General features: G+C 36.4%; 1 protein-coding gene across 3 annotated transcripts in view; it reads left to right on the forward strand.

Moving 5' to 3' along the window:
- SCML2 (Scm polycomb group protein like 2) overlaps nt 1-23,719 on the forward strand; it is a 73,594-nt gene that overhangs the window by 17,775 nt on the left and 32,100 nt on the right. For all 3 annotated transcript variants that reach the window (XM_088028507.1, XM_028122623.2, XM_088028508.1), the window contains one exon: nt 9,339-9,582. In XM_088028507.1, the coding sequence (XP_087884633.1) occupies nt 9,339-9,582 (244 nt within the window). The remainder of the gene's footprint in view (nt 1-9,338; nt 9,583-23,719) is intronic.

Raw genomic sequence — 23,719 nt, forward strand, 5'->3', positions numbered from 1 at the left:
CTCTCTAGGTCCATCCGTGTTGTTGCAAATGGCAAGATCTCTTTCTTTTTCATGGCTAATATTCCATTGTATATATATGTGTGTATATACCATATCTTTATCCATTCATTTATGGGTGGACACTTCGGTTGCTTCCATATTTTGGCTATTGTATACAATACTGCAGTAAACATACGGGTGCATTTGTCTTTTCAAATTAGTGTTTTCATTTTCTTTGGGTAAATACCCAGTAGTGGAATTACTGGATCATAGGGTAATCCTATTTTTAATTTCTTGAGGAACCTCCGTACTGGTTTCCGCAGTGGCTGCACCAGTTTGCATTCTCACCAACAGTGCACCAGGGTTCCTTTTTCTCCTTATCCTCGCCAACATTTGTTATTTCTTGTCTTTTTGACTTTAGCCATTCCGACAGGTGTGAAGTGATATCTCATTGTGGCTTTGATTTGCATTTCCCTGATGATGAGTGATGTTGAGCATCTTTTCATGTGTCTGTTGGCCATCTGGATGTCTTCTTTGGAAAAATGGCTATTCAGGTTCTCTGCCCATTTTTAAATCAGATTATTTGTTTTTTTGGTGTTGAGTTCTCTAAGTTCTTTATATATTTTGAACATTAACCCCTTATCAGATATATCATTTGCAGGTATCTTCTCCCATTCAATAGGTTGCCTTTTTGTTTTGTTGATGGTTTCCTTCACTGTGCAGAAGCATTTTCTTTTGGTGTAGTCCCAGTAGTTTAATTTTGCTTTTACTTCCGTTTCCAGAGGAGGCATATAGAAAAGTAGAAAGATAGAAAAACAGAGACACAAGAAAAATGTTTCTGTGGCCAATGTCTAAGAAATTACTGCCTGTGTTTCCTTCTAGGAATTTTATGGTTTCTGGTCTCACATTTAGGTTTCTTGTTTTTTTAAGATTTTATTTATTTGAGAGACAGAACGAGAGAGCGCACGAGCAGGATCAGGGACAGAAGGAGAAGCAGACTCCTGCTGAGCAGGGAGCCGGACATGGGGCTCCATCCCGGGACCCCGGGATCATGACTTGAGCCGAAGGCAGATGCTTAACCGACTGAGCCACCCAGGCGCCCCCACATTTAGGTTCTTAATCCATTTCAAGTTTGTTTTTGTGTAGCAAAGTGGTCCAGTTTTGTTGTTTAGTGTGTAACTGTCCAGTTTTCCCAGCACCATTTGTTGAAGAGACTGTCTTTTCCCCATTGTTGTGAATCAGTTGACCATATAAGTGTGGGTTTATTTCTGGACTCTGTTCCATTGATCTGTGTGTCTATTTTTGGCCCGTGCCATACTGTTTTGATTACTACAACTTTATAGTATATCTTGAAATCTGGGATTGTGATACTTCCAGCTTTGTTCTTCTTTTTCAAGACTGCTTTGGCTAAGGTTTTAAAAGGTTTTAGAGAACCTTAAAGACATAAGGATGTGTAAAACATCAATTAATATGATTCTTGCATTGCAAAGAAAACTTCTTTAGTGCTGCTTTGAGTAGCAAGAGTGCCTGAAAGTGGGTTTGCCCTACCACCTCCCAGCAAGGGACACAGGCCCTTTGGGCAATGTGTAAAACATAGGTGAGAATAGTAACAAAAGAGATGTTTAGTAGTAGTCTTTATTAAACACTATTAGCTTGGGCTGTGGCTTTAGAAAAGACATCGGATTTATTTTACTTATTATCAGATTGCTTTGTTAGCTGGTTACATGCCACATGTCACACGCATTATGTTTTTCATTTTTAAAAATTATGAAAGTAATTCATGTTTGGAGAGGGGATATCAAAATATGCACTTAGCTAGAGTAAAAAATGCGTGTCTTTTTTTCTGTCCCATCCTTTCCTCCTTTCTACCCTCCTCTCCAAATAGAAGTTTTATTTGTGTTCTCCTAGACTTTTTTCTGTGCATTCACAGACATATATGGGCTTTTATTTTTTTAAACATAAATTTGAATATATTGTGAATATTGTTCTGTGATTTATTTTTACCCTTAAAATATGTATATTCTGGAAACCTTTCCATTTTGCTTCATATGTATTTTAGGTCGTGTTGTACTATTCTGTGGTATGGATTACCATAATTGGTTTAATCTGTCCCTAAGGATGGATGTTTAGGTTGTGTCCATATTCTTGTTTAAGTCATCTATAATCTAGAGCTTTCTTTATAAGTGTGAAGGCTACATTTGTAGAAGTAGAATTTTTGGTTCAAAGGGAATGTGTGTTTTAAGTGTTGATATATACTATTAAATTGCATCCCCAAAGGGTGTTTCAAGCTATGCTCTACTATTATTGTATAGATGTTTCTATTCCTACACTTTCACTGGCATCAAATATCATTGATCTTTAAAAATTTTGTATATCTTTTTCTGGGGGAGTTGGGGGTGGGGATGGTATCTCATTGCTGTAATTTGCACTGAACTGATTACCAGTGAAACTGAGCTTTTAAAATGTGTTTAATGGCCTTTTATTTTTCTGTGAATTACCTGATTATAGCCTTTGCTTGTTTTTCTGTTGGATTTCTGTTCTTACTCATTGATTTGTGGGTGCTCTTTCAGCCAAGCTTGAAACTTTGCCAAGAGCCATCTTAAATCACTGTTCCTTCTTGACTGTGGCCTCTGAATATCCATTTAATTAGGAAGGCCCACCCACTTAGCTTCCTAATTATTTTTTCTCATGTCTCTTTCTAACCTTACCACCACTGCCCCTTGTGCAAGCTTTCCTCTTGCCTGAACTGTTCAGCTAGCCTTACAACTGCCTCTAACCTTCATCCTTCCACACAACGGCCAGAAATATTTGATATAGGAGCCTTAACCACATCATTCACTTGCTTAAAACTCTTGAAGTTCCCAGTTGCACTCAGGATGAAGTTTAAGTTTGTTAATATGGCCTTTAAGGTGCTGTGTGATCTGGATTATGGCTGCCACTCTTTGCTTTGTATTTTATGTTCTAAATTGCTTCTGATAGCTTGTCGATACCATGTTCCTTTTTCGAGCTGGTTATCTCTGGTTAACGCTAAGTTTCCAGTTAGGCATTAAATCCTCCAATGTATCTTCCCTGATTCCCCCTTTCTATTCTTATGCTTCTTTAGCACCTTGCGCATATCTCAATCTTTATAGGAATTGGATTATATTATTATTTTCATTGTCTCTTCCTAGACTGTGAGTTCCTTTTGAACAGTTAATGTCTTTGTATTCTTGGCGTCTGTCATAGGTCTTGGTACATACTTATTTGTTAAATGAAGAAAGGATGGAGAATACAGGAAGATGAATACATATAGAGGGAGAAAATGGGTTTTGTTTTGGACATGCCAAGGTGCCTCACGGAAATTTGAGGAGGGATGACTACTAGCAGACTGTTGGAAGTAAAGTGTTCAGAACTTAAAAACAAGGTTTGGCTTGGGTATGTGGATATGGCAGTTTTTAGTTTAAATGGTAATGATGGAAGCCTTGAGAATGAGTAAGCTAGTCTAGAGAGAATACCTAGAAGGAGAAAAGGGGAGTATCAAGGTTAGAACCTTGAGAAATACCCACTCACCTTTATGATGTATAAGTAGCTATATCAGGTACTTAATAAAGGTCGGTTGAGAGGAAAGCTGATTCTTGACTATTTGGTGGATAGGAAGTTTATTGGTTACATTAGCAAGAACTAATGACCAGATGAAAAGTGTCCTCAGGTTGAGTTAAATTTGTACTTTTGGGGGCAGAATATTGATAGAGTTCATTCCTGATAGCCTCAGTTTACTCTGTGAAATAGGAGACTGACAAAGGCTGGAGGGAAGGATTCATACATAGATTGAATGTCTACTGTGTTCAGCACTGGGGTAGAGAACTTACTCTCTGGTTGAGAAGAAAGTTAGCAAAATAATAAACATATAATGAGGATACATAAAATTTGTCTTAAAATGAATGGTAAATGGAACAACAGCTGTATGAGATGGGAAAAGGAATGGCCTAGGGACACATGACAATATTTTGGAGGGTTTAGCTAAGGATGAACACTAAATAAACGGTACTACGTGTAATAAACATGTGGGACTTTTCTCCAGCAGCGTTCAGCAACTAAGTATAAATAGGTAAAGTGGATGGTGATTTATTTTTTAAGATTTTATTTATTTATCTATTTATTTATTTAGAGCACGAGCAGGGGGAGGGACAGAGGGAGAGAGACCATCTCAAGCAGACTCCATCCTCAGTGTGGAGCCTGATGTGGGGCTTCATCTCGTGACCCTGAGATCATGACCTAAGCCAAAATCAAGAGTCAGACACTTAACTGACTGAACCACCCAGGTGTCCCATGGTGATCTTGAATTAAGGTTTGGAGATAATAAAATGACAGCGGGATAAGTCGATTTTGGGTGACATGATGCTCTGTAACCTGGATGTGAAAGAATTTTATAGAATGTTAGAGTGTTTGGTCCCCTTCACTTTTTTATCTCTGTCAGTGGTTCTCAACCGGGAAGGGGGGCGATTTGCCCCCCACGAGACATTTGGCAGTATATGGGGACATTTTTGTTCATCACAGCTGTGTGTGTGTGGGGGGGGTGCTACTTACATCTAGTGGGTAGAGACCAGGGACACTGCTAAATATCCTACAATGCACGGAACAGCCCCCACAACAGAATGTTCTGACTCCAAATGGCAATAGTGCCAACATTGAGAAACTCTGATCTGTATTAATTCCTTGGTGTTCTCATGTAATTCTGGCTTTAAATACAGTTTATATGCAGATGACTTTCAAATTCGTATTTCCAATTCAGACTTTTTGTTCCCAACTCAGACTTGAATATCCACTCAACATCCCCACTTGGATGTCCAATAGACTTCTCAAACTTCTGCCTGCAGCCTTTCCCATCTCAAGGAGTGGTAACTGTTATTCCAATTGCTCAGGGCAAAAACCTTGGTGATGATTTCTTTCACACACTACATCCAGTCCATAAGGAAATCCTGTGGGCGTTACCTTTAAAATATATTCAAAATCCAACTACTTCTTGACATCTCTCTTGCTATCAGCTGGTACAAGTTGCCTTTATCTCTCACCTAGATTACTTCAGTAGCCTCCTCATTGACCTCTTTATTTATAACCTTACAGTTTATAGTCAACACAGTAACCAGAATATTCCTTTTAAAACAGAAATGAGATTATATCACTTCTCTGCTCAAAATTGTCCAGGGACTCATCATTTTACTCAGAGTAAAACTCAGAGTCCTTATAGTGGCCTCCATGGCTCTCCATATGACCCCTCATTCTCTCTCTAACCTTGTTTCCTACTGCTGTCTCACTTGCATACTAAATTGTAGCCACACTCACTTCCTTGTTCTTCGAACATGTGGACACATCTCCTGCTTTAGGGCCTTGGCCCTGGCTATTCTCTCTGCCTGGAATACTCTTCCTGTAGGTAACTGCGTGGTTAATAATCACCTTTAGGGTTCTGTGCACATGTCACCTTCCATATGAGGCTTGTTCTGATTACCCTATTTAAAGTATTTCTTTTTGGGGCGCCTGGGTGGCTCAGTCGGTTAAGCATCTGCCATCGGATCAGGTCATGATCCCAGAGTCCTGGAATCGCGCCCCGTATCAGGCTCCCTGCTGAGCAGGGAATCTGCTTCTCCCTTTCTCTGTCCTCCCCCCACCACTCATGCACTACGCCTCACCTCTCTCTCTCTCTCTTTCTCTCAAATAAGTAAAATCTTAAAAAAAATAAAGTATGTCTTTTTAAGATTTATTTATTATTATTTTTAAAGATTTTATTAGAGAGAAAGAGAGCTCGCGCGCATGCATGTGCCAGGGGGTGGGGTGCCCATCACAGGGCTCAGTCTCATGACCTAAGCTGAAACCAAGAGTTGGTCCCGCTTAACCAACTGCACCATCCAGGCTCCTCACCCTATTTAAAGTTTTGCACAACCCCTCCCTTACATTTTTCTCTGGATCGCCCTTGCTCTGCTTTACTTTCTTGTTTTGCATAGCACTTATCATTTTTAACATAGAATATATTTTGCTTATGTTATGGTGTTTCTCATCTTTCTCTTTACTAAGCATGTGAATACCACAAGGGGGGGATTTTTGTCTATTTTGCTACTTAATGTATATCAGTAGCCTTCAGTAGTGTCTGACATTAGTAGGCACTTTGTAAATATTTGTGAATAAATAAATGAAGCTTAAAGGACTAGAATTTTTGATGAGGTCAAAGAAGTAGTTGATTAAAAGTAAGGAAGTAGAAGTTAAGGATAGGAGTCTGTGGTCAGGAGTAGACTCTGGGAATACAGCCATAAACAAAGCAGTGGAAGAGCTCCTGTCCTTATGGAGCTTGCCTCCTAGCTGGGGAAATGCATAATAAACCACGCAAAATAAATAAAGTCTATATTATGTTTGATGGTTGTACCTGCTAAGGAAAAGGGTGGGTGACATTTTAGATAGGTTGGCCAGGGAAGTCTTGCTGAGAAGATGCCATTGGAGTGAAGATCTGAAGAAAGGGAGAGAAGGAACCATGAGGTTACAAGGGTAAGAATATTGCAGGCAGAGGGGTAATGCAGATAATGCTCACACTGGTCTCAGAGTCTGTGGGATATGAGAAGAAATAGCCTTTAAGGAGAAGCATATTGTAGGTAGGTGGGCAAGGAGAGGGGTTAAAAGAGCGTTTATATATATATATATATATATATATATATATATATTTTTTTTTTTTTTTTTTTTAAAGTGAGCTCTCCGCCCAACGTCGGGCTTGAACTCAGTACCCCAAGATCAGGAGTTGTATGCTCTACCGACTGGGCCACCCAGGCACCCCTACAAATTATATCTTTGTATTCAGGAAGTCATTCAAGAACTGATGATGACATTTAAAACATTCTTTAAAAATATTTTTAAAAGCTACTTTATATCATTACCTTTTGTGGACAGCAGAGGGAACCATTTTGCCAGTTATCTAAATCTAGAGGTAGCTTGTTTTGAGATAAAACCCTTTCATTTATTTATGAAAAAGGAGCAGTTCCTTTGGTTTTTTAAAAATCAATATGTTTGTTTTCTTCCAGAGCTCTGTTAATATATGTTTGTATGGCTATACTGATGTAAGTAACTTTGATAGAGTATTCATGAAATTTAGAAGAATTAATAAACAGTATGAAAATCTTAGAGAATAAATTTCATTTTGTCCATAATCATTTTTTTTTTTTACTTATCAGCTAATAGTGTTATTGATGACATACTGTTACATTTGGGTTATCTTTTTAGATTATAGTTTGAATCTTAAAATTTTCTTTCTTGCTCATTCCTGTCTTAATTCTGTTTTTATAGCAGAAAATGTGTCTTGCCATTTGAATTTAGTTTGCTTTGCTACAGAAAGTCTTATTCTTATTTGGTTATATGATAGCGTAAGGTCCTAGGAACCTTATGTGTGCCTTGAATATTTCCTCTATTCTGTGAATGTGCAGCACAAGTTTATCACCTGCCAGAGTTGTCTTTTATTAAATCCACCTCCCTTTTCTCCTTCCATATGTAGTAACAATTAGTTGACCTTTAGCCCCTTCATGAAGTGGCAGTAACTCTGCTTCTTACCAGCGACTTGTTTATCAAATAACTGTGATCTTTGATCAAGCTAACTTTTGCCCTGCTGACTTTTGGGTGTTTTTTAAGAACCAAATTAAGATTATGTAATTAAAAGGACTTTGAAGACTAATAATTAAGGAACTTTAAGACTTCAAGGGTATAAAGGATATCACTGGAAAAGTACAGGACAGTGAGATGGGTTTAAAGGGGGCATTTTAAAAAAGGAATCAACCTACCAGTATGTTTTTAAATTGTATCTTGGTGAAAGAATTAGTTGAAAGCTTGTTTACTGTTCTTCAGGTGATTACTTGGTTAATTCATTTTTTTTTTTTTTAAAAAGATCTTGCTGTTGAGTACTCTTCTGGAAATAACAATATGAATAAGATATATCTGCTTTTGAGAATCCCTGAGTCTCAGAGGAGTAAACACATTTCAAGAGTACTTTTGCAGTTGAAGGCAAGAGCACCTCCTTTGAGGGGGGTGTAGGAGTGGGCAGGAGTTGGCCAGGGAAGCCTTAAAGAGACCAGGAGAGCTGGGCTTTGAAATGGATCAGTTGGAGTTGTCCAAGCAGGTGAATGTGGTAGGATGTTCCAAGGAGTTGTCTGCCTACGTTTAAAATCTAGCTCTGATACTTCTGGTATATTCTTAGGCAATTGTGCATCAGTTTTATCATCTATAAAATGGGGATAATAATTGCATTGACGTTATAGGGTTGTGAGAATTAAATATATGAAAAACATTTAGAACAGTGCCTGGCTTATACTAAATAATTGAAGGTTAACTTTTAATGTTATCCTAGGAATCTAAGGGATAGAATTGGCAAGTCTTGGTATTTGAATGTGAGTGTTACGGGAAAAGGATGTGTCTAGCGCAGTGGTTCTCAGCCTTGGATGCACATTAGGATCACCTGGGGAATTAAAATGTGCTGATGCCTGGGCCCCACCCCAGACCAATTAAATCAATATCTTGGGGGTGTGGCCCCAAGTGATTTTGATGTTTAGTTGGGCTGATAACCCCTGGCCTAGGACTATTTCCAGGCTTCTGGCTTGGATGACTGGGCTGATGATGGTGCTATTTACCAGGATAAAAAGCAAACTGAAAGAAAAGGTGTTGCTTTTAACATAGTACTTAGGCTTTTAAGAATCCTGTTAGCTATTTGCATGCTTTAAATGTTTATAACTAAAGGATGCTTTTTTAATATTGGTTTCTGGATTGGATATCATAAATGACCCCAGACTATATGACTTTCATGTTCTTGTGTCTGCATTTTATACTTGGATGTGGTTTCTTTTTTTGTTTTTTTTAGATAATATCTGCTGCTGTTCATTCTCTTTGGACTTACCAGCTTTCAACATACCCTATAATTTATACATTTATTAGGTTTGTTTGATTCCCTCTTTTAAAATTTCTTGTTGATTGCTTCTCTCTTTTTCCCCTACCCACACCCAACCACTACTACCACCCACCACTAGAAGGTAAGCTCCACCAGAGCCGGGATCTTTGTTATTTTTTGTTCACTAATTAATCCTAAGTTTCTGGTACATACTATATAACACATATTTCTTAGATGAATGAATGAATTACTATCAGTCTGGTTTTGTTTCCATCCAGGTTCTTGGCTCTGCTCCAAAGTAAGTGAGATGTAGAGCAGAGTTTCAGAGAGACCTTTGAGAACTGTTTTCTTCCTGTATTTAATTGATAAACATGGAGTTTAATTTTTGGTTGCTAAAAGTTGTGAGATACAGTTGAACAAATGCTTCATATTACATCTTAACAAAAAACTTTTTTTAAAAATGTTTTGGTAGGAACCACCAAAGCCACCTCTAAATAATTTTAAAGTGGGAATGAAACTTGAAGCTATAGACAAAAAGAACCCTTATCTGATCTGCCCTGCAACTATTGGAGATGTTAGAGGAGATGAAGTTTATATCACATTTGATGGCTGGAGTGGAGCTTTTGATTACTGGTGCAAGTACGATTGTCGAGATATTTTCCCAGTTGGGTGGTGTCGCCTGACAGGAGATGTATTACAACCACCTGGAACTCATGGTAAGATAATAAGTAACTACATGTTCTTTTATTTTATTAAAGTTAGGTCTAACTGCTATTGGCACTGAGGTTAGGACTTATTGCTCAGCTGGAACAGCAGACAGAACAGGGAGGGCACTGCCTAGGCTAGAGAACTGAAGGTAGGAGACGGCAAGGATTAGAATTTTTGAGGGCCAACTCAGCATCATAATCTGAATTGACAGTCCACATTGGAGAATATGGGCAAGCTACAAGTCACACTTGGACCATTGAAGCCTTGTTACTGAAAGCATTTTGGGGTGCTTAGCTGTCTTTATAGTTGATATTCAATTTAAAATTATACATAGTATTCCATTGTTTATATCTCAAAGGTAGTTTTTAAATGGTAAGGCATAACAACTGTTATATGTATTTTGCACAATTGTGGTCAGTTTTTTCAAGTTAAATTGATAGTTTGATAGTCTTAAGTAAAATCTCCCTGTCAGTGAAAATTTTACTTTATTTTTAAAAAAGATTTATTTATTTGAGAGAGAGAGAGAGAACGTGTGCATGAGTTGGGGAAGGGGCTGAGGGAGAGAATCTCAAGCAGACTCCCCGCTGAGCCCAACATGGGACTCGATTTCATAACCCTGAGACCATGACCTGAGCTGAAGTCAAGAGTAGGACATTCAACCGACTGAGCCACCCAGGCACCTGTGTCAGTGAAAATTTTAGACTGTGGAAACCATCATAGATTAACATGTTATTATAGTCAGGTGTTTATCAGTTGTAATGCTGTGCTTCCTAAGTTGAATTCTATGATCGTCTAGATATTTTCTTTCAGAAAAAAATCACCAAAATATTGTGGTTCCTTAGGTGTCTTCCAAGAGCTTACACATGCCTAACTCGGTCTTCTGTGATGGAATAACTGCTGAAATTTAAGTGGGATCTAAGCATAGAACCTTATTATTGGCTTAAGTTAAATATAAACTTATTAGTAGAATCAAATGTAAACATACTTAAAATTTATCCAACTAAAATTTATACCAGAAAAAAAGATGAGTGTAGAAAATATGTAAGTAATGTGTGTAGGATGAGAGCAGTGGCTAGATAAAAGCATACAGCCATATTCTTGTAACTGCTGGTAGAATCTTTTTTGATTTGGGACTTTAACACATCCCATTATATTACAATACTACATACCGCGATGTCCTTTTTATTAGGGACGTATTTTACTAGTTCCCTGCTGCTATAATTCTAGGAAGTAGATATTAATGGCCGATTTTTGTAAAATTTAATATGCTCCAGATCTCTGTGTGTATGATACTAAGGCAGTCTCTGCCCTCAAGGAGTTAGAGGGATAAATGGAAGAATAGACTTTTAAAAAAAAATATGTATGTATACAGAATCAGCGGTGCAAAAATAGAGACGTGTGCTAGATATGAAAGTGGCCTAAAGACATCCAGTTTGTTTAGGCTGGAGGGAAAAGCGGTTGGGTAAAGGAATGCTTAACAGAAAGACACATGATGGGAGTATTAAGAGAGAAGGAGTTTGCCAGGCAGAATAGAGATAAAGGTAGGGTGGACACTTCACAAAGGTATAAAATCACACAGTTTACCCTGAAAATGAGGTAGTTCAGTTTGGAACATGGTGACTTTGGAATGCATGACCAAGAATGCTGTTGTTCTACACTATCTGGTATCCCTTTTTTTCTTAGTAACACAATTCAGCTGCCTACCATGAAGACTGTATTTACAGCCTCCCTACAGTTATATATGGCCATGAGACTAAGTCCTGGTCAATGGGATAAAAGTAGAGCTAGTATGTTCTACTTATAGGAAGTATATTAGAGATGAATGTACCTTTCTGTCTTCCTTCTTCCTGCTTCTATCCTGATGCTAGTTATGTGCTTGTTTTGGGTGGAGTTCCATCTTGAATCATGAAATGGGGACCATATTCTAGGCATAGTGGAGTGAAAAGCAGAAATGAGCCAAAATCCCTGAGAATTTTGTGGAGCAGAATTTTCATACTGGCCTGTTCCAGACTGTTATTTGAGAGAAATAAACTTCTGTGTTATATAAACCACTATTCTTTTAGGTTTTTCTGTTACTGTTAGCTGAACTTAATCCTAACTAATTCAGGGTAACTTTAAGATACCAGGTGAACATGTCCATTGGATAGCTGCACTTGCAGGTATGGAGCCCAGAAGAGATAGGTCTTAGTTGACGAAGCAGGTTTGAGAGCCATCGTGCTCATTCAAATAAATATTCTGTGTGTCAGGTAGGATTATAGGTGCTGTCTGGGGGAGGGGTGGATGGTAGGCAGCTTACACATCCAATTGATAGCAGTAAGTGGGGGAAGTTTTGGTTGTGGCTTTAATTTTGCATGTGTAACAGGTAGAAGTAGAAAAGGACCAAGGACGGAACCTGGTGGGTGAATATTTAAAACAATTCTCACACTTGAATCACCTGGCGGGGAGGGGGGACCTTTTCAAAAGCTGATGCCCTGGAGCTCATACCCAGGGGTTCTGAATCAATAGGTCTGGAGTGGGGCTCTGGTGTTTCCATTGCACATGGTTTGAGCCCCAGACTTTGAGAAACACAAAAATAAGGGATGAGTAGAAGATAGAAATCAAGAGAAAAAGTATACGTAAATGTAGGAGAGTTACTAGGTTGGTTTCCCTAACAACAGGAGATGAAAGATAGTACAGCATAAGCGTTGAGAGGAGAGCTCATTAGTGGTCTTAAGTAAAAGCGTGGTTACTAGACTACTTTGAAAAGGCAGATTTAGAGAGCTGAATAAATAGATGCAGGGCATTTTTTTAAAAATGTGGTTTCATGGGTACTTTCTGAGATCCGCTTCCTCTGTCCTTTACCCCACTAGACATTTCACAAGTTAAAGTGAAATTTAGAAACCTTACTTCAATTTATATCCCTTTACCCTCCATCATTCATAATATTTTCGTAAATATTTACATTCATTGAGAATGAATTAGACAGTGTTATAGTTTTTGTTCAACTGTTAAACATAATTAGAAAATTCGGGAGAAGTATTTACCCACATTTTTGCCATTTCAGTTCTTCCTGATTTTCAGATTCCTTTTATAATCATTTCCTCTCTGTTTTAGAGAACTTCTTTTAGTCATTCTGGGAATTCTGGGAAAAGTATGGTTAAAGATTGTTAGTTGATACTCACCCGAAGATATTTCATAAATGATTCATTTTTACTTTTTTCCAAGCATTGCTTATTCATTACATAGATTAATAGGGTTATTGCTGTACTTATTATACAAGGTGAAATACTCTTTGAGTAGAGAAAACATTTACTTTAGCCAATAATCATTCATTAAATGACAGCTATAATATAAAAATACCCTTTCTTAGATGTAATGTGATATATTCTAAAATCATAATGCTTTAAAATTATTTTTCATTATTTTAATATGTTTTTCTCTAATAGAAAAAGTAATAAATGCTCAAAGCAGAAAATTCAGGAAAGCATGCAGAGATAACCATGACAAATAGTTTGATCTGTACTTGGCTTTGTACTGCTTTTTCTTCTTTTTGTCTTATACGTATAGCTTTAGAACACATGTGGCCAAATCAAAAGAGAAATGTTGAAATAAGTTGTGGTATAGTTATTCTTTAGAGTAATATAAAACGATTTAGAAGAATGAGAGGATTCCTGCTTACTATGAAAGCTTTCCAAGATGTGTTAAGTGAAAAAAGCAACCCCTCAAAATACATAGAGTGTAATACTATTAAGTCAAAACAATGTATTTCTATGTGTAACTATAGATGTATGTATATTCATACATAGAGAAGATCTGAAAGGCTATATATCAAATCTTTAGTAGTAATTATATCTGGGAAGGGGTGTTGAGTGGTAAAGGGAACTTTTGCTTTTATCTGTGGCGTTTTTTTTTAATTTTAAATTTTTAATTAATTTATTTTTTTAAGATTCTATTATTTATTTGCCAGAGAGAGAGAGAGAGAACGAGAGAGAGAAAGCAAGCACAAGCAGGGGAAATGGCAGGCAGAGGGAGAAACAGGCTCCTCGCTGAGCAAGGAGCCCGATGCGGGGCTCGATCCCAGGACCCTGGGATTATGACCTGAGCCAAAGGCAGACGCTTAACGACTGAGCCACCCAGGTGTCCCTGTGGCTTTTTTTTTTTTTAAACAAGAACATGCTGTAGGTTACATTTGTACTTTAAAATAATTAATAATTTTATTTTGAAAAGGGATTATTCTGCATATTCTGGTTTCTTACTTTTTCATAATACATTGTGATTGTGTTCCCATGTAAAATATATCCCTACAAAATTATATTTCTGTGTTGTATTACATTACATGGCTGTACCATAATTTAGCCAAACTTCTATTTTGTTTGACATAGATGATATGATGAATATATCTTTGCATATCTCTAATTAGTTCCATAGAATAAGTTTGCTGGGTTAGGGGATATGTTTCTACGGCTGACAAATTGTCTTTCAGAAAGTAATACCCATTTCCATTCCCCTTAGAGGAGAGTGAAAGTGGTTTTTTCCTTCTCTGGTCAACTTTGGGCATTATCTTATTATTTCTGTTAATTAAAAAAATGTTTTTAAGGGACACCTGGGTGGCTCAGTTGGTCAAGCATCTGCCTTTGGCTCAGGTCATGATCCCAGGGTCCTGGTATCAAGTCCACATTGGGCTCCTTGCTCTGCGGGGAGCCTGCTTCTCCCTCTGCCTGCTGCACCCCCGGCTTGTGCACGCGCGCTTTCTCTCTGACAAATAAATCTTTAAAAAAATGTTTTTAAAATTTTCATTTCTTAAATTATTAGTGAGGTTGGATTTTTTTTTCCATATACCGTGGCCATTAATATCCCTTTATAATTTTCCTGCTAATTCCCTTTTCCCACTTTTTTCTTATTGTTACCTTTTGTGTTGATTTGAGTGCTTCATTTATTACACATAGCAATAAATGTCAAAAAAGTAAAAAAAAAGTAAAAACTTAGTCATTTGTTTTTTTCAAATTCCAGTATAGTTAATATAAAGTGTTATATTGGTTTCAGGTGTATAATATAGTGATCCAACAATTCCATACATTATTTAGTGCTTATCATGGTAAGTGTACTTTTTTTAAAATTATTTTTTTATTTTAAAGATTTTATTTGAGAGAGAAACAGAGCATGAGGGGGGAGGGGCAGAGGGAGAGGGATAAGCAGACTTCCCACTGAGTGAGGAGCCTGATGCAGGACTTGACCCCAGGACGCTGAGGTCACGATCTGAGCCAAAGTCAGATGCTTAATTGACTGAGCCACCCAGGCGCCCGCATTATAAGTGTACTCTTAATCCTCTTCACCTATTTCACCCATTCCCTCTGGTAACCATCAGTTTGTTCTCTATAGTTAAGAGTCTGTTTCTTGGTTTGTCTCTCTTTCCTTTGCTCATTTGTTTTATTCCTTAAATCCACATATGAGTGAATCATATGGTATTTGTCTTTCTCTGACTTATTTCACTTAGCATTACTCTCTAGCTCCATCCATGTTGTTGTAAATGGCAAGATTTCATTCTTTTTTTATGACTGAATAATATTCCTGTGTGTGTGTGTGTGTGTGTGTGTGTGTGTGTGTGTGTGTGTGTGTGTGTGTATACACCACATCTTTATCCATTTATCTGTTAGTGGATACTTGGTTTGCTTCCATAATCTGGTTATTGTAAATAATGCTGCAATAAACATAAAGTGCATGTATCCTTTTGAGTTAGTGTGTTTGTATTTTTGGGGCAAGTACTCAGTAGTGCGGTTACTAGATCATGCGGTAGTTCTATTTTTAACTTTTTGAGGAACCTCCATACTGTCTTCCAGAGTGGCTACACCAGTTTGCATTCCCACCAACAGTGCACAACGGTTCCTTTTTCTCCACATCCTTACCAACTCTTCTTGTCTCTTGTGTTTTTGATTTAGCCATTCTGACAGGTGTGTGGTGATATCTCATTGTGGTTTTGATTTGCATTTCCCTGATAATAAGTGGTATTGAGCATCTTTTCATGTGTCTGTTGGCCATCTGTATGTCTTCTTTGGAGAAATGCCTGTTCATATCTTCTGCCCATTTTTTAATTGGATTATTTGTTTTTTGGGGGTGTTGAGTGGTATCAGTTCTTTATATATTTTGGATACTAACCCTATATTGAATATGTCATTTGCAAATACCTTCTTCCATTCTGTAGGTTGTCTTTTAGTTTTGTTGATTGTTTCCTTTGTTATGTAGAAGCTTTTTATTTTGATGTAGTCTCAATAGGTTTTTTTTGCTTTTATTTCCCTTGCCTCATGAGACATATCTAGAAAGATGTTGCTAAAGAAATTACTGCCTGTGCACCCCTCTGGGATTTTTATGGTTTCAGGTCTCACATTTAGGTCTTTAATCCATTTTGGGTTTATTTTTGTGTATGGTGTGTGGTGTCATAAAAGTAAAAACTTTTTTCTCAGTCATTTGCTTTTTAATGTTATTTATGGTCATTAATATATGTGCTGCCGAAGCGAGCACTATTTATGGTCATTAAAAATGTGCAGAAATACTAATTTTATTGACTTGAATATTAAATAATTTAAGGGTCTAAAGTAAGGGTCTTAGCTAAATAATTTTAAAAGGCACACAAATAATTGAATTTCATAAATTTTTAAAAATCTGTATTGTTTTTGTTCATTTTGAATATTTCTTACACTGGAAATGTTTGGTTTTCAATCTTTATATAACTGCTTTTCCAACATTTTTTTAAGATATAACACTTAAAGCTTTTTAAAATACCTAATGACTAAAGATAATTAACTTTCATAGTTTCTTAAAGAAATGTAATGAGGCATCCATGAATGCCACTTGATTTGACTTTACATTAAAAAAACTACTTATTTAAGCTTTACTGGCTTTTTTTTTTTCAAGAATAGTAGTAAAGTTTAATATACTTTAAAACTTAGACTAACGAATTTTTTTTTCTCCCTGTGTAAACACTTCTATAATCAGAAACAGCCAAGTTCTTTTCATGCTTATCATTGGTAGAAGAATCCACTGGGAAACATACCTTGGGTAGAAAATTCAGCAAGCTATGTGGCTTTTTTTTCTCTTGTTTATTTAAGTTTTCCTTTCTTGGCCCTTGTTATGACCCTACAATCTTTCAAAGCCCTTCACCTCTGGTTGGTGCTGTCACTGCTCATCAGATTTATTCTGGAGACCTGTACAGGGTATCTGGTGAGAAAGAGGAAAGAAGTATGTGTGCTACTATGTTCTTGACAACTTAAAGAAGGCTGAGTCAAGTAAACTAAAATAAGGCCCATTGTAGATTTTTTCTTCTTGAATAATTTATCTGATCTTGCTGTTTTCTGTTTCAACTTGTTCCCCACCTTCTTTGTATTTTATATCTTGGTTCTCTCTGAAAAAAATAATAGAAATTTAAGAATGTTCTTTAAACTATTGATTTATTCTCACATTGCCCTTCTTTTGTCTCTGGCACATATAGTTATAGGATTTATAGCCAGTCATCTCATTAAAGTCCACATATTTAATACATGAAAGAGCAAGACCTGAAATCCAGCAACTTAGAATCAGAACTGGAACTACCAGTATTTTAAAGGCAATGTGTGATTTTTTTTTATTTAATAGTTAAATTTTTCCTTTGTTTAGGAAAGCTTCTAAACAAATAGGTTACTATTTTATTTATAAACACAGTAAATGTAGGTGTCTAGTCTTGAGAAATTGGAAATACTCAGAAGCGGAAGATTCTTTTTTTTTTTTAAGATTTTATTTATTTGAGAGAGCACGTGGGTGGGGGGTGCAGAGGGAGAGAGAGAAGCCGGCTCCCTGTGGGCTCCCTGTGGGGCTCTATCCCAGGACCCTGAGATCATGACCTGAGCCAAAGGCAGCCTATTAACCGACTGAGCCACCCAGGCATTCCCAGAAGCAGAGGATTCTTATAAAAATTTGCCCTAATATTAACTTTTTTCTCATATTGTGGGAAATTCAAAGTTGTTTTTTTTTTAAATATAAATTGCTATGTTGTAAACCATTCTACCTGGCTTTAGAGGCACTTAAATACTTTTAAAGTTAACTATGAATATTAAACTTTGAACTTACATAATTTCTAAAACATTAGTGAATTAGTTTTATTTAACTTAGCTTCAGATTTATGCATTATTGATTATAAATTAATGACCTACACTGGTGTGAAGTGTCATCTTATAGCCTAATTTTTTAAGCAGCTGTGACCATACAGCCCAGGAAGGAGGGCAGCAAACTTCCAGATGCTTTGAGTATAAAGTTGCAAGGGTTTAGAGGAATTCCTCTGGTCCAGAGGGAACTGTGGAGGAGGGAAAAACCTAGAATCAGGAAGCATTCCTGTCTAGTGGTACTGTGGCCTATCAGTGACTATCTTAACTCATTTCTTGATAAAATCCTTTAACTATTGGGTTTCCTGCCCCCCCCCCCCAACTCTCACAGAAAAAGCTTTAATTTCTAGGTGGGACTCAGTGGTAACATGGCATTTCTTTCACAACTTTGTAAAACACTTTTGATGATATTTGATAGAACTGGCATATTAGATTTTCTTTGTTGGTAATTCAGACATAAATTGTATGAATAGGAACTTTCTTCTTAAGATTAAAGTAAAATGTGTTGAACAGATTTTAAATGTGATTATCTTGGGCACTGTTAGCTGCTGCTTTGAATGCTGGTTTATTTTGTGAGGGGGGTGTGTGTATGTACGTGGTGTGTACGTGGTGTGTATATATATGGTTTAGGGATTTTTTGATTAAAATTTTAGGAGTGTAAAAAACATTTAGGAGTGTGGGTTTTAAAATCTAAACTTTTGATCGTTTTAAAAAATGGAACTAGTCATTTTATATAGTGATCTTATTTTGTAAAGCCCTTCCCATGTAGCATTTTCCAATTGAACCGTTTCAAAGTTAGTCTTTTGAGAAGCATTTCAAAGCTTCCATTGAGCAAACAAGTGCTCTCTTCCCCACCCCCACCTCATTCTCATTTTTTTTAAGAAACAAAACAAGAAATTATGGCTGCTTTTGCTTTTTGTGCAGATGTGCATAGAGTTGTATGTGGTTTCTGTAACTTGGGCTTCACTTTTCTCTAAGTTTTAAAATTAAAGATTTTATAGTTTTTAGGATGTATCTTTACCAACTTTTTTCCTCTTTTTATAGGACTGTGTATGTTTAGTAAAAACCACATGAAGCAGCATTTTTCCTTTATGTTATAGTGGGTCAAAAGAAACAGAGATACATATAACTAAGGCTGTAAAAAGTTCAAGGTGTGTCAGTCCCACCAGAAAGCTTCTGAATGAACACTTAAGCATTTGTTTAGATTTTTGCCCTTAGTGTAGCTTATGGTAAAATACAGACTATTATACTTAATTTAGTATTCTTCTTGTTTGGTATAAAGGAAATAGAAATGCTATCACCCAAATTATTCACTCAAAAGCCATGAAATTTAAAACAGCTGATATTTTCTTTTACGTATTAACAGCTTGGAACAAATGTTTTGCTTGTGCAAATGAGATGGCTATTGTGATGCAAAGAAGTATCTTGGGAAAAAAAACCCCAACAAATGTCCTTTCTCTGTTTTGAGTATTTCAGCTAAATACTGCAATAATTGCAAGCAGAGCCTGGAGCTTCTTTCTTTTTTCTATTCTGTGATATATTTTAACAAGTTCTTTTGAGACTTTTGAAATGTCTTGGTTTTAGGACATATGGTCCAACGGGGATAACTTTGTCTATAGATGCAATGGGTTAGCAGTTAGATTTTGCATGTCTTCTCATTTCTTTCCAGATTCTCTGACCCAGGGTAACCTTTAGTTCTCTGAAGGCAGGACTGAAGGAAGTTTGAGTAGGTGACTGATGATCACTGTCCATACAGCCCATAGACAATATGCGAATTACTTTAACAGTCTTCTTAGGCCCTCCTCCTTTGCCTCCTCCCCTTAAACCAGCAAATGCAAATAGCTTCATCCCCATTTGCTAGAAATCCAGGCTTGCTCTGGCAACATGGGCTTTGTTGTTAACTCGCTTCCTCCAGAGAGGCACTTTTATTTCTGGTAAAGGAGAAAGGCTATCAAGTGGAACCTAAGTCACCTTAATGGTAAATCTAGCAACAACTTGTTTCTCTGGAATATTTCTAAAGGTAGGAATTACCCCAAAAGTTTCTTTATATTGTAGTTGAAGTATGGTTAAAGAAATTCACTTTCTGCTTTGTTAGCTTTTGTATACTAAATATCCCAATCATTTCTGTTATCTCAAAAAAATTCTTTTTTGTTCTGAATATTAATTATTGAAATTGTTGGTACTATTATTTGATCAGTCATTTCTAAAAACTGTTATATGGTACAAAGAGAAAAGTTAGTCTTTAGTTATTTCTACCATAAAAATGGTTTAAAATAAAAAGGGACAACCCTATTGTAAGTCAAAATTGACGATTTAAATCTCCAGTCTGTGATGAAGAGCATTGTCAAATATTTTTCTATAGCCTTGAGGAATATGACACTATTTTTCATTAGTGTTATATGAGACTTTTTAGAAGTATTTTTATGATACAGAAATGCAGGTAACATTTTACTAATTAAATATTGTGTCAATACATTTAATATGTTTTGTGGAAATTATAGCAGTGACTGCTATGATTTTTTTTAACAGCATAACGGAAGTCACTCTAGAGAAGTCATTTGGTAAGAAAAAAGATGCTATGATTTAAAAATTGAGTGGCTTTTAAAAGCTCAGAATTGTTAAAGGAGTTATGAATTGGCCTAAAACAGCTGAAGTGACTTCTTTTCATGTGAACTTTCTTCTGAAAATATTACAGGTTTTGGAAATTGTCATCTTCTTTAATGTCATTGTAACCAAAATCTTGGTTTCTTTTGAAGTGAGCAGATAGATAGGAGTAGCAATTGTGAAATATAATGGTCTCCATGGGAAGCACCCCCATGAAGCTGAAGGGAGCGGTTTACAAAGCATCTGTGATCAGCAAGTATTGTTAAAAGAACACTCTTAAAACCCTTCTAAATTTTAATTGTGATTTCTAGCTGCTGCTTGCCTTTTTTTTTAATTTCCTTTCTAGACTGAATACTTATATAATTATATAACAGGTTAGGAAAACCTTATAAATTCCACCAAATTAGATTTCATTTTAATTTAGCATGTATGCCAAGAAAAAAGGCAGTGTCATTTAGGTACAGAGGTAAGTAGCTTTAACTAAACTTTTGTATTTTGTTTAAGTTAGTGAGCTATCCTTTAACCTTTTAATTGCATTTGGGATATTTTTCCCAGTAGCATTTTTATAAGTTTTCAGTAACCTTAAGATCGAATAGTCTATGCAGGTTAAGATATATTTTATAAGGTGTATGAAGAGTTTCTTCTCTCTTTTTGAATCTGTTTGTCTTAGATCTCCAAGCCCTGTATTGAAATGGGGGAGACGAGAGCAAATCAAAGCTACAAAAGCCTTTCAGTATATTGGTTTTGGTTTAGTTATCCAGATGTAATTTTTAAAACCTCCTAGAAAAGACATAGCAGCATTTCCCAAATGGGGATGCTCTGTCAGACCCCCAAAACAAGCTCTTCTAAATGAGATCTCTACTTTTGTGAGTAAATGGTTTATTTTTTATACGTGGGAATTACCTCTTATTGTACGTTTAAAGCATTTTTAATATTGTCAAACTGTGGCTCTTGGTTTTGAGAGGGAAACCTACTTGGGTCATCAACGAAACTCAGGAAGGACAATGGAGGAGCCAAGGCAACAGGGCTGGACTTGTTCACACTATTGGACGCCAACCATGCCAACTAAACCATCTCTTTTTAGTAAATGAGCAAGGAATTGGGCAGAACATTCAAGTTAGAATAGGTCCAACAAGGGTTAAAATATGAAAAGACAGGTGCCATTTCCATAAAAACTGGGGACAGCTACCACTAAAAATTGGAGACCTTGTTTTCCGTTTTAACTTTTCCATTGTTTGCCATCCTTTTTCCATGTAATGATTAGTTGTAAAACAAATAAACTTTTAAAATGAAATGGCGGGGAGGGTCTCAAAAAGAACTCTTATACTTGTTTTGGGCACGGTAGGAAAAGTGAGAAAAGTGAAAAAGTATCTTAGAGGTCTTTAACGATAAAAGGAAGAGTGATAAGCAAATACCTGTGGGAGGTGTCTGACCAAGACCAAGAGTACACCTGCTACTATGAATGGAAGTACAGACCACGTGTTTCTATTGGTCAACTGCTTGGGCAATAGAGATGCTTTTACAATTACATTCTGCTGAGTCAGCCTGTGCTACTGAGGGTATCTGCTCTTTAATTCTGAAACTGCTGGAGACAGGTGCAGATTCTAAAGATCACTGCCAGTATGCCTGCCAGTGAGCCTGCATGGGTGTCTCTACTGTTACCTTTAGTGGATTCATGTATGCCTCTACAAGTTGTATGGCTTTTTATCAAAATAAAATATTATAATGCTTATGTTGAATAATTGTTTTCTTTGGGGATATGATTTGTTCTGTTATTCAAAAAAGTGGCTACGTTTGGGCGCCTGGGTGGCTCAGTTGGTTAAGCGACTGCCTTCGGCTCAGGTCACGATCCTGGAGTCCGGGGATCGAGTCCCGCATCTGGCTCCCTGCTCAGCAGGGAGTCTGCTTCTCCCTCTGACCCTCTTCCCTCTCATGCTCTCTGTCTCTCATATAAAAAAATAAAAAATCTTAAAAAAAAAAAGTGGCTAGGTTTATCTTTGTTGGGGCATTTTATATTTTAATGACAAAATTGGTATTGTAGAACATTTAGAAAACAAAGATAAGTGATAAGAGTAAAATCTAAAAATTGCTTGTATTCTTGCCATCTGCTAATATTTCAGTATATAAACCTCAGAATATTTTAATTAAAAAATCAGAAATGTTACTTAATTGCCAGTAGCCACTGAGACCAGCTGAGGATGTCTTCAGAAGCATATGTTGTATTCTGTTCTGTGTATACAGAATTGTATTGGTTTGGTCCTATCTACTTAAGTATTCTTACTGTTATTCTAGTAAATAATAGACATAAAATGTGTTTACATTATAAATGTTTGATTTTGAGAAAATTCACAAGAAAATTTAGAGTAAAGAAGGTACTCCTCCAATATTTGATGCAGTTTTTTTTTTCTTAAGGGTTTATTTAGCCAAGAGAATTGAAAAAAGGGAAAGCCCCTAAACATTGGATTATTAAGGGCGTGTTGATAATTTATTTCTAGTAGTACTTTAGATATTTTTATTTGTGGTTTACACATAAGCTCCCTCAAATATAAACCTGAAGAAATGTTTACCCAACTATTTAATTCTGCATTTTGTTTTGCTAAGTTTATAGAAGAAAATATTTTAATTGAAAGACATGTCCTTTCATTATTTCCCCTCACTAATTAAAAATAGTATTCAGTTTCAGCAAAGAGCATGGGCTTTTTGGTGAGACAGTCCTGAATTTGAATCTCATTTTATTTTTAATTTTTTTTATTTTTTTAAGATTTTATTTATTTAGGGTGCCTGGGTGGCTCTGTTGGTTAAGCGTCTGCCTTTGGCTCAGGTCATGGCCTCGGGGTCCTGGGATCGAGTCCCGCATCGGGCTCCCTGCTCAGCTCTATCTCTGCCTCTCCCCCTGCTTGTGCGCTTTCTCTCTCTCTCTCTCAGATAAACAAATAAAATCTTTTTTTAAAAGATGTTACTTATCACACTGAGCCTCTATTTCTTTATATGTAAAATGGAGATAATATTTGATTTACAAAATTATAAACACAAATTTTAATAATATATGCAAAGTCTCTGGCCCATTTGAAGTATACACATTTCCTTTTTCTACCCAGTGTTGTTTTTTCAAATGAGGTGAAATTCACATAACATAAAATTAGCCATTTTAAAATGCACAATTTAGGGTCACTTAGTACATGCATAATGTTGTGCAGCTACTACCTTTATCTAATTTCAAAACATTTCATCACCCTAAAAGGAAACCCTGTACCCACTGAGTAGTTGCTTCCCATTCTCTCTTCCCTGTTGCCCCTGGTAACCACTAATCTGTATTTTGTTTTATAGATTTACCTATTCTAGATATTTCATGTAAATTGAATCATACAGTCTGTGATTTTGTGTCTGGCTTCTTTCACTTAGTGTAATGTTTTCAAGATTCATTCATGCCATT

The sequence above is a fragment of the Eumetopias jubatus genome, unplaced genomic scaffold (genome assembly GCF_037043125.1).
Source record: "Eumetopias jubatus isolate StellerSeaLion01/CBP00866 unplaced genomic scaffold, mEumJub1_p1.0 scaffold_11, whole genome shotgun sequence".
Lineage (NCBI taxonomy): Eukaryota > Metazoa > Chordata > Mammalia > Carnivora > Otariidae > Eumetopias > Eumetopias jubatus.